The sequence below is a fragment of the Perca flavescens genome, chromosome 12 (genome assembly GCF_004354835.1).
Source record: "Perca flavescens isolate YP-PL-M2 chromosome 12, PFLA_1.0, whole genome shotgun sequence".
Classification (NCBI taxonomy): domain Eukaryota; kingdom Metazoa; phylum Chordata; class Actinopteri; order Perciformes; family Percidae; genus Perca; species Perca flavescens.
In genome coordinates, this window is record NC_041342.1 from 28185292 (window position 1) to 28197862 (window position 12571).

The window sequence follows — 12571 nt, forward strand, 5'->3', positions numbered from 1 at the left end:
AAATAGTTCATGTTCCCTATTGTTCTTCCTTGCTTCATTTCTTTCTTTCTTAATCCCTATCCTCCAGGCTGCTGATGTTAGTTGCCCTACATTCCTTATCAGGAAATTGTCCTCCGAGCCATCTAAATGCAGCCGAGCTCCCTGTTTCCACACTGTGGAACTGAAAGCAGAGCATGGACTCCAGTTATAGGGACGGGTGGGCCTGTGCAGCCTAGTTTGTGCCACCAAGTGTCACCAAGGCCATTTGATACAGGAATGAATTAATAAAATGTATGAATGAAGTAAAGTAATAACTTTATTTATCGTCAAATAGCCTACAATTGTACGCAGCCTAAGGTGCAGTAGTGAAATTCGATACCCATTGTAAGAGTGTGTAGAAATCAAAACCTAGACATAGTTAAACAAGCAGCCACGGAGCAGCTAACATCAGCTAAGCTTCAGTGAATGCAGACAGCTCTCCTGAAGCCCTCAGCCGTGCAGTTACACACATAGACTGTTACAGTCTATGGTTACACACCCTCTATCTTAAAACAAATAGGTGAGTTCTGAATGCAGGCATACAGAGGTGAAGTCCCTCCCCTTCCGGTGGACCTCATGGAACCTTTTATCCCGTTTGAATTGAGCCATGAATTACACATATAATATTTGTCAATTTAAGGTAGGTTTGTCTTAGTGCCACTTAGTTTTGTGTGAAATCGCTCAGTGAACTACATATCTCGTCTCGCACAACAAGCGTCACCTTGCTTGCTGCTCGGCTTGCTCTCTAGCTAGCTAGCTTAGCTTAAATTCTTAGGTTCTCAACCCTCATTCCCTCTTTTTTTAGTGGAATTTAAGTCACTTCTTAAATCACCTTATTTGATAAATAATAAAAAAGCAACAAATGTATAGACTGTTATAAGAATGTATTTGATGAGCTTCCGTAAGACTATATTGGTGTTATTTCCTATTGTTGTGAAATTAATTCATACATTTATAGTGTGATTGTGTATCCTCTATAACTGTATATTTTTGCAATATAATTTTGTTTTCATCCCTCATTTACTTATTTTTCTACATTTACTTATTATTTATTTACTAGCTGATTAGGAATCAGAAATTTGTTGTGTATTTTGGTTGATATGGGTTCCTTATGTGTTTGTATATTTTATGTGATGTGTTTTTTGATTGTTTTTGCTCTTGAACTTTGTATTGTGTATTGTATGTAACGCATCTGGCTTTTATGGTAATTGATTGTAATTGATAATTGAATTGATGAATAAAATGTATTTAAATTTTGACTTGGTATACACTCTGTAGGAATGTATGGTCGGACCTGTAGGGGTGGAGGGAGTGGTAGGGAGGGTGGGATGGGCTGATCTGGTACCTACTTGATATATGGTTGTACAATATCCCTTCACACGGCTCTAGGGTTGTTACGTAAAAAATCCAATAAAGATATTATTGAAAAAAAAAGTATTTAAAAAGAAAAAGAAAAAAAGAAGCTAGCTTAGCTATGTCCCACAACACGTGTAACGTTATCTTAACCTGATGTGTTTTATCCAGCGTCGTTTTATCAGCCCGGGATTTGAAAAAAGGGATTTGAAAAAATGAGCAACACCTGCTCGTGTGAGTCACCTTATGTCCCAGTATAAAATACATTGGCACTTTGAACTAGTCTTTTTAATGAAATATTTTCACAGTCTTATACTTTAAGACTTTCTTGACTTGCAAAACAAACTTTGTGTAATTCATGGATCATTTCAAACAGGGTCTCTTGCACACATATTTTTTTTTCTGAAATAGGTCCCATGGTGGTCCACCGGAAGAGGAAGCCCAGCTGTGCCCCACACAGTAAAACCCAGTGCCATGGTGTTTGCCCATTCACTGTGTTGTAATATGTCAATGTCTATTTTCTGACCTGTACAAAATAAAATTTTAGGTGATTACTATGTTGGACTAGAAAGCTTACTGCAGTGTTATTGCGAAACATGTTTTGCCTGTTGTTGTTGTTGTTTATCTCTAGTAGCGAGTGCTGAAGAGAGATGCAGCCAAGGTCCTAGCTTGATTACAAATATGTCTACACCAGAAATACTCTGCCCAGTCCCGTGTACAGTGCACACATTTAAAGAAGTGTTTATTTGTCTAATTTGGTCAATTGTGACCCAGTTTTTTTTTTTTTTTAGAGGTTACAAGGGCTCCTTAGCAAAATGAGTGGGTACAAATGATTGCAATAACAAGTTTCAGTTTCACAAGTATTAACTACCCTTTAACCCATGAAAACACACAGATCATATCAGGCAGGAAATGACCCTATAGAGTGTAGCCTACATGTGTTCATTATTCTGATATGACTGTTCATGATGCAAGCTGGTTTTTGATGATGAATTGTGTTTAGGGATATTATCTGCCGTGTTGTTTGCGAAGGGAAATTTAAGCCTGAAAAGTCAGGTACTTTTATATATTAAACTAATTATGTAATTTGATTATGGTTAAGTGAGTTGGTTATTCCAAATACATCCTGACACAAGCCTCACATATTTTTTATGTAATGTTTTTATTTTATTTTACTCCATAAAATGGTGAAAAATATAAAATAAAAAACGACATGTATGTGCCAGAGTCCAAAGTTAGTATTTTTTTTTCGCCCTTCACTACTGTACATATTTTTTTTCTGAAATAGGTCCCATGGTGGTCCACCGGAAGGGGAGGGACTTTGACTCTCTAAAACCCAGCTGTGCCCCACACAGTAATAGCCAGTGCCATGGTGTTTGCCTAATCCACTATGTTGTAATATGTCAATGTCTATTTTCTGACCTGTACAAAATCAAAAAATGTCTCTAAAAGATAATTTACAGTTATCGTGTAGGCGTGTGAACTCAAATTAAACAGTGTGTAACAGTAACAGATAGAACTGATGGTTTGCATCTTCCAATATGCAGATTATACAGATTTAAATTATGCACAGCACTTTGCTTCTCCCTGCAGGAAACGATGAGCCACTACAGTTCAGTTGCAAAAACAGTTTGCTGCTTTTTTTAGACTGTTCAAACTGTTGCCACAAATTACTCCGTTTAGTGTGGTTGTAAAGTTGTTGTTTTTTCCTTTGAGCTACCTAGGTTGCAATAACTTAACGCTGTAAACTGCTGCAATCATAGGTTTGTACAATAGTGACATACAATAGTGACATGACCGTACTGGCTTCATGTAAGCAAACAGTCAACAACTGGTTTCTCAACGGGCAGTAACAGGTTATAGCAAACCAAACTAGTTCACTTAAACTCTATTTGCATAAGTCAACCTAGTCTAAAAGCCAAATACCAGCCGGTGACACAAAAAAAAAAATCATGAAAATAGCATGACTTTTGCAATTTCAAGTATTGACTGAATTTGAGTTCTGCGCTGCAATGAGCAATGTAGCCACTAGGGACAACCAAAGTGATTTTTTGTTTCTAAATAATTGTAGGACAATATTTGTTTTATGACAATGTTTGTATATCTCTTACAATAAAATAGTTGTATTTTTAAAGAGGGGCTTAGCCGTTTGGTTTACGTGTGAAAAGTGCCACGCCAAACTATTTCTATATATTTATTTCAATAAAGAGCGGGGTGACAAAACACATCGTACATTTTCCGAGGAGACCCTGAAGACATCATACTGTAGCGTGGCGAGGGCGTACCGTGTGACGTAGAGCTGAGGCTCTGGCTGTTTATTGTTCGTTCCCCAATACCGACAGAGAAAAACAGGCTAACAAGCTGTCAGCTACCTTTTTCACACGGTTCACTGTTGGTTTAACGAAGGTGTAACGGTCGAGACAGCTGACTGCACAAACCAGGGGCCATGGCGTATGCGTACCTCTTCAAATACATCATCATTGGAGACACGGGTAAGGTGCAGCAAGTGCCAGCTAGACTGCCAGTTAGCATTCAGCTAGCTTATAGCTAGTGGTGTATTTCCGCAGTGTTGGATAGTCCAATGACGTGGTAAAAGCAGAGACGCAAGGGTTGGGATGACAGCTCCAATTCTACAGTGTTACCATATTTGGATACTATTTTAAACACCCGTTCAGTGTCAGAGAATTGTACACAGGCACCCTAACACAAGATATTCCTATCCTACTAATTAGCGTAGCAGTTGTTGACAGAGTCGGGCCTTTTGTCCGCTTGCGTCGAGGGTGGGGGTGTTAGCCACAGCTTGCTAGCCTAGCTAACTGTCTAGCTAGCATTAGCTGTTCCACTAAATAATTAGCAAACAGCTGTCACGACAGCACATTAACGGCTCATTGGATAGTGTTACATTGACCAGATAATCATAATAACCATATATTGTTGTTGTGACTGCATCATCAAATAACAAAGTTTACATTAGCTTAGCTTCTTGTCACAGAAGGCCAAAACGCCAAGCTAAAGCCTCTAATATTCCCTAAAATGGCGTAGAGCAGTTTTATTTCTGACCATGTTAACGTTAGCTTGCTTTCCTGATGAGCGGGCCTGCTCAGTTAGCTTGCTGTATGACAGCAGGTGCATTTGTAATACTACAGTATTATAATGATGTAGCACCAGTGTTAAAAAAGCAGACAGGCTTAACAGCAGTCTAATCAAGTAGAGTGAGAAATGTACAGTAATATTAATCAGTACATGAAGCCAAACCAAAGACTTGGGCCGAATATACAGCCAAGACCCAACCAGGTTTTTCAGTGAAGAAAGGAACAATTAAATTGTTATAGTGTTAGTATAGACGTCCAAACCAAGAAAGTCATTATAGTGGAAGCTGTTGGAGTGATTCATAATGCACATGTGTTAATTAATTTGAGGTGATTACTATGTTGGACTAGAAAGCTTACTACAGTGTTATTGCGAAACATGTTTTGCCTGCTGTTGTTGTTTATCTCTAGTAGCGAGTGCTGAAGAGAGATGCAGCCAAGGTCCTAGCTTGATTACATATATGTCTACACCAGAAATACTCTGCCCAGTCCCGTGTACATCGCACACATCTAAGTGTTTATTCATCTAATTTGGTCAATTGTGATCCAGGTTTTTTTAAGTGGTTTCAAGGGATCCTTAGCAAAAGGAGTGGGTACAAATGATGTATCAGTTTCACAGGTATTAACTACCCTTTAACCCATGAAAACACACAGATCATATCAGGCAGGAAACAAGCCTATAGAGTGTAGCCTACATGTGTTCATTATTCTGATATGACCGTTTATGGTCCGAGCTGGTTTTTGATGATGAATTGTGTTTAGGGATATTATCTGCCGTATTGTTTGCGAAGGGAAATTTAAGCCTGAAAAAGCAGTCAGTCGGGTTCTTTTATACATTAAACTAATTATGTAATTTGATTATGGTTAAGTGAGTTGGTTATTCCAAATACATCTTGACACAAGCCTCACATTTTAGACAATAAGGTAGAGAAGGAGACTTGATGTAGAAGGTTTTTTTTCTTTCCATAGATTAAAGCAAAGTTGACACTAACTCCCCCAAAAAAAAGGTATTTTTCATTTAATATTTTTATTTTATTTTACTCCATAAAATGGTGAAAAAAATAAAATAAACAAGTCCAGTTTTTTTGCTTAGCATCTTCAAAGCTGTACCAACCTATTATTGAGATATAATAGATCATTTTTGATCAGCGGTTAACCAATGCTAATAGTACGTATAGTTTACTATTTATTTACTTTGAAGGAATTATTTCAGCATTGGCCTGCCATATATTTTAAAATAAAAATAAATAGAAGCTATTTTTTGTTTAAAGCATCTTTTATGACTTGGTCACATTTGTTAACCTAATAGCTTCTTACCTTTTAGAGGTGTGGCTGCAGACATGTTATAAGGTTTTACAATTTCTCTATAATATAACATGTCTGCTCTTTATTTCTTTTGGATTCCTTATCTCGAGATTCACTGGTTATTTCTTAGTACAGCTAGGCGTTATCTTTCTTCATTATCTGAGGCTAGCCATGGTTTGCAGTAGTTTGAAATGTTTCAGTTGTGTGTGTCTGTTTGGACTCTAGTAACTGCCTTGTTGAGGCACCAAAACAAACTACAGTAGATCCCCAGTTTACAAGACCAGCAGCTTCATCCACATAAACCTCTGGTCTCCATGCTGGTCCAGATGCTCAATCACAGAAATTCATTGTTTTCATATTTCTGCTTTTGGAGGAGGACTTGGGCATCCCTCCAGGTCACAGTCCAACCCTTACATTCACCATACCAAGTGTTGTGATTTTTAATAGTTAATGGTCAAACAGCAGTAAATAGTTGTGAATGCAGAGGAAGATTCCATGATCTGACTCATCTAATTGGCTCAGATATGTGATAAGCATTGCCTCTGCACACCGAGAATGAAGAAGATCCAGCGCCAGTCAGTGGTAACATGTATTTCAACTTGTATTTGTATCTAGCATTTTTTTTATTCTAAGCCATTAATTGCAAACACTTTTTTTTCCAGTTGCATTACCTTAACTAGTTATTGTATTGCTTTACCTTAGAGGTATACCTCAGGTATTTTACTAGATCCTTCCACTGAAAAGGTAAATCTGTGTGACATCATCTGGAAAGTTCTAATCCAAAAATATCCTTTCACATCACTGTGTTCTGATCATTGTAAATCCATATACATATTCTTGTCATTGAGCCTTTCTGAAATGTGAAATTTGTTAAAAAGCAGTACTGACTGGGGCATCCTGGTAAGCTAATGGGTTAAGATGCTTGCCATATGATTGCAAGTCCTCATTTTGAGTCCGGCTGGTGAGCTTTGTTGCATGTCATTCCCCCTCTCTCCCCTCTTTTTTCCTGTCAGCTCTCTACTGTATGCTGTCTCATTAAAAAAAAAAAGCCAAAAAATTCCCCAAATAATACTTAAAGAAATTCAAACATTCAAGGGTGCCGCTTTGCAGTGTCTTGGGCAGTAGCTGGGATTTATAGAAGTAAGTCAGTATTGATTGAACCTTCGATTTCTTGATCCTGGTCAATAAAAATGAAGATGTCAATTCTAGGGCTGCCACCTCTTAGTCGATTAGTCGACTAATCGGTCGTTTTGGTCTTCGTCGACTAAGGTTTCTTTAGTCGATTAGTCATTTTTTATGCTTATTCATGCTTAATTACTTATTTCCAAGCAACTTCTGAGCACATTTATGGTAAACACAAGATTTAAAGTGGTGCTTTTGCAGGATTAATAAAACTCAGTTTTACAGATGGTTAATTAACTACATTTATATTGTGCTTTTCTAGTCTTAACCACCTCTCAAAGCGCACAGCTCTGTCAATTAAATCAACTAATTGATTAGTTGACAAAATCGTATAAGTGTTAGTCGACTAAGAATTTCTTTAGTCGAGGACAGCCCTAGTCAATTCTGTTTTAGGTTGGATTTTCTTTCTTTCTGCCAGTGGCCGCCAGCCAGCCTGTCCACACATCTGGTTGGGAGAAAGACAGACTGACTCTGAAAGAAAATGATAGTCTCTGTTTAAACCTTCAATAGACTGTTCTATGAAACACTGCCTCTAGATCTGCACATTTTCAGAGACCTACCACTTTTTTTTAAAGAGATCTGACCCTGCTGTCAGAATTTTGAGGTGGATTGTGGATCACTGGTAACTAGCAGGAGCACAGACATTACTCTGATGGAACTAGAGATCTTTGGGAATTTTTTTAAAACTACAACTGGAACAAAATAAAAGCTAAACCAAAACTACACATGTCCATATATAAATTTGATTATAAATAGTACTACACAAATGTGTCTTGTCAGCCCAACTTGGCAAGTCCTCTTCAGGTCATGATGGTATAAAGTCATCCTTTCAGCGTATTTAATTCATTATAGCATTTCTCCTTGTCATATTGAGGGTCTAGCTTTATTATCCAGTGTGTTAATCAGTTCTCTGAGTAGTGTATGTGGTTAGATAAGCGTACTACACTAGTAATAAGCAACAGGAAGCTCAGTAGCTGTCATATGACCTGACTTAGACAGATCAACTCTGCTTACAGCCTTATAGCCAAGGTGGTATTCTGTATTATAAATGAGAGTTTCAGAGTGAGAGAGGGGGGAACAAATGCAACAAAAGTCCCCTGCCGGACTTGAACTGGGAGCGTTGTGATTACATGGCCAGCTTTTAAGAACTTTTGACCACATTAAGCCCATATTAATGTTTATTTTAAAAAAAAAAATGTAAGATTGCACGTTCAGGTAACACAACTCCTTAGTCTTTAAAGGTGCTGTAGGTAGGATTGTGAAGATCCAGGCCTTAGCCAAAAAACTTGAACATACACAACTTCTCAGTCCCTCCTCCCTTTCCGCTAAAGCCCAAAACAGTCTCCTAAGCCCCTCCCCCCCCACAAGGGAGAATGAATGTGTGTGTGCATGAGCAGTGATTGACATGCAGTTAGTTACGTAACGCAACATCTAAATATATTGATATAAACGGAATTGTCTTTCCCATATCTTGTTTGAAAATATATCGATATAATTTAAAAAGTCAATACACTAGGTCACCTGTATTTTGGCAGCGCTGAAATCCCACACACAAAATTGAAATTGTGATACTAATTTAACTTAATCAACCATCTTTCATAAAACATAGCTCAACATAAAAGAGATGTTAATTTTTCATTGGCCTACATGTTCTCCCCTAATAACCGTAATTACAACAACATGTTCAATGGATGCCCGATGGATACTCCTGTATTTTACCTGGTTGAGCTAAAGGACTTGTTGCTGTGCCCACAGCTACAGCAAGCTTTCTAGAACTGACAAATCCAAGCTCCAGTTAAAACCGTCACATTGACCAAGTATCATTGTATGAAGAACAAAGCTCTGGTGGTGTACGTTTGGATTGTCCAAATGTTTCCAGATCCATCTCCTCTTCATGTTTGTGCTGTTCAGTACAGAATATTGTTCTGCTCTTAAAACAACCCAGAACATTTTCACAGCCAGTACAAACAGGATAAATGATTACACAAGCATCTGTCTTATCATTTAAGTGTAAAAGATATGATTCATCTCTAAAAGCTTATAGCCTGGTTGACACCAGACCCTTCTCAGTTGTAACCGAGAGTGGGTTTGGGCGAGGTTCATTCACAGCTCATTTCCAAAGGGACGCCGCTCAAATGCCTCCGGGCGCAATTGGATAGTCCTTCAACCAATCAGACCAAAGATCCGGGTGACGTAGCAGCGACCGCGGCATCAACGGGCTGCTGCGCTTCGGTGGCCGCCATGTTGACTGTAAACAAAAAGCTGCTCGCCGTCGCTGCGCTATCGTCATCGTGTTAAACCCGCCTCAATGGTTGAGATTGGTGCCTCGATTTGCCGGAAGTTCGTCAGGGTTTTCCCAGGCTAAAAAGGTTAATTTGGTGTGGTGCATTTTACTGTTGGTGCCAGTAACAAAGTATTGTAACACTTTGCTCTTTCACACAAAAACATTTTTTCTAGGCGTTCAGTAGAGACCTTCCCTTCAGACATTGCCTAAGGATGAACACTAAAGTTCAACAGGTCTCTGTGGAGCTGCTGCGCCAAACTAGTTTTGTGTTTCTAATGCTTCGGTTTGTTTTTTAGCATGTGTCAAGGAAGTAACCACTCACTGTTTTTGTATCTAAACCAAACTTTTCAAGGGCTAAAGATGTGCTGTTGAGGAACATCTTGCTCATGGCTAATATTAAAGTCTAGTCAAGGCTTTCTTATAGTTAGCATGTAGATTTTTAGTCTACCACTTGCAGTAGAGTGAAAGGAAAGCACAATGTTGGCCGGTGTTTAAATTACCTGTCAATCATCCATCAAGTAAACCTGTCTCTAACCAGCCAGCCACTCATCACCTGGTTGGCTTTTTGTTTTCTGATTGCCCAGCGGGTGTTTACACATTTTGAATGACCTATGCAGGATATGAGCTTCTGGTATGGGGAGGCGTTATTACCTCAACTAGAAGCTGTAGGAAAGACCCAGCACTGTAACATATTTCAAGATTCTCCACTGGTTATGACGGATTGTATAATATAATGTTTGCTCATGCTCTGTACCACAGACCGTCATGCTGTTACCCCTTAGCTAGAAATAGGAAATTGTGCTATGCTAGAAATGTCTGTTAATTTGTATTGTGTCTAATTTAGCAGATTTAGCTTAATGTTTTCTCTGTGATAGCCATTGATAGAGTTAGCCTTGGTAGTAAACGCGTCTTGTAAGCAGGTGTCTGTTGACTGCACCAACAAGTGTGATGGAGTTGATGATGACCTGTTAGTTACACTTCCTATATAGCTGCCCTCCTTGCGATCCTTCCATCTCTTATTATTATCATCACATGATGATGCCTGCCTAGCAACGCCGCTGCCTGGCAATGGAAACCATTAGAAACCATGAAGGAGGTAGACCACGTCCCTCTCTGTCTCCGCCTTGAATGTCTGTCAGCTTCTCTTTCTGGCCATCTCATTAGCATCCTTCTCCTCTCTTCTCGCCCCACCCCCTCCTCCCATCCATTACTTGTTGACACATGTGCTCCCTAAACTCACACCTCTGAATGCTCATCTTAGGTTAAACCCCCAAAAAAAAAAAAAAGAGCGTTAAATGGCAATCTTCACCATCTATTGGACACTTTTAATATGAGTTCCCCCAGCCTGCCTATGGTCCCCCAGTGGCTAGAAATGGTGATAGGTGTAAACTGAGCCCTGGGTATCCTGCTCTGCCTTTGAGAAAATGAAAGCTCAGATGGACCGATCTGGAATCTGGTTACCTCGCCTTTCTCTGCTTTGCCCGCCCAGAGAATTTGGCCCACCCATGAGAGAGAGAGAGAGAGAGACGTCATGGTTTTCAAACGAGCAAAGTGGCAGTTGGTCAAGGCCACACCCCCACCTTGCCCCCCCCCCCCCTCTCCTCCTCAATAGCTACAGACACAGAAATGGCACATCCTTGGCTATATTGACAGTCAAAAAAGCCCGTGCTCACGCGGACCTCTGTACCCAACTAACAGACACATTTTTTCGGCTTAGATTTACGGTAGGAACCGCTAAAACCACCACAACCTCGCCGTCCCCTCCACCCAACTGAACACGCTTTATTGGCTTGGAATTATGGCAACAATCGCTAAACACACTGCAAACTCACGGTCCTCTCTTCACAATTGTATTACAGTAAATACATTACATATTGGACCTTTTAAAGAAATGGAATGTGAAACCTTGTGACATGACTGTAATTTTAGTCCATCGGAGTGTGTGTGGATCTGTAGCCGTCTGCAACATTCAGAACTATCGGTCATATGTGCAGCAGTGTTAATAATAAGCAGATTCACCACCAGTGCCCACAGTGGCATCACACTTACAAAGCCAGCCAGCTGGTTGGTTAGCTCGCTAACTGGTGAGAAATAGTGTAAGCTCCTTGTTGGGGTTGTTTGAACTTGATGATGAATCCCAATAATCCCATGTTTTAATTTGAATGAATTGAAAGTCCTAGATTATTGTTTTACATCTGTAACTTCCTGCAGAGTGTCACCTACAAACTCTGTCTCGGCGCTGTGTGGGAGTTCAGAGCTTGGAAAAGTAATAGATTTCATATTGATGTTGGCCTGTGTGGTATTTTATTCTCAGCACATGTGACACCTTTGAAAATGGATCTGGGCTGTGTTCATGCTTGTACAGTATGTGTGACTCCATAAGCTCTGTTCCAGTCTTGCAGCTTTAAGACCCTCTGTAATGTGGTGTGTGTTTGTTTTTCAGGTGTGGGGAAGTCATGTCTATTACTACAGTTCACAGACAAGAGGTTTCAGCCAGTTCACGATCTCACTATCGGTAAGAGCGCCTGTCCCACACATTCAGCACTAAATTAACCTCATCAGTAGTAATAAATTCCTGAAATGTATGAAATATCACCATTCTTTATTAATTGCACACATTGTTAGAAACTCAACGCAAAGTCAGTACAGCTGGTGGCAACAGGCTAAACACGTGGAGCTGATTTAAAAGCTTTAGGTTACTGACATCATTACCCTTTTATCACAGTAAAATGTAATGTTTCAGATAAGCAAAGTTGAGCTCACCCTAACATTCACACAGATCAAATTCCATTTAACTCAGAACACCGCTCCTGGAAAATAGAGGAATCGCTGCATGTTAAGAATAAGGAGACCAGTCTCGTTCTTAATCTTACTTTAGCTACATGGGATAATTTAAGCTCGGGAATTTAGCGAATTCTGGAATTTGTGCACAATTTAATCATAAAAATCGTACCTCTTCATAGTGAACTTATTTGGGGGGGGTGTGGATACAATACAAAAAGGCTTATGGCATGTTTTGGTTAGAAGTATGCCCTTTTTAATTGAATTATAAACATGCACATTCAACAGTGCACTCTTCCATCGCATGTACAGATTATTTGCCAGCATCCCATTACATAGGAATTCAGTAAAAAAACAACCCTCACATGTGCAGCCCACACTACTGCCAACACTACTGCACTGTCTGAACCAAAGGACTGCAACCAAAGGTTATATGTTGTCAACTATCGTGAGATTTCAACACGGCAATAAAAAGCTTTCTTTTAACTGCTTTAATCATTCCAACTGCTGTATATTTCAATACTATTGCTGCAGATAGATAAAAAGTAGATGTTAGGAC

At 39.4% G+C, this 12571-nt stretch overlaps 1 protein-coding gene across 1 annotated transcript in view; it reads left to right on the plus strand.

The window, feature by feature from the left end:
• Positions 1-3606: 3606 nt before the first annotated feature.
• rab2a (RAB2A, member RAS oncogene family) overlaps positions 3607-12571 on the plus strand; it is a 33414-nt gene continuing 24449 nt past the window's right edge. Inside the window, exons 1-2 of the mRNA XM_028593342.1 lie at positions 3607-3863; positions 11675-11746. Of these exons, the coding sequence (XP_028449143.1) occupies positions 3818-3863; positions 11675-11746 (118 nt within the window). The 5' untranslated portion in view covers positions 3607-3817. The remainder of the gene's footprint in view (positions 3864-11674; positions 11747-12571) is intronic.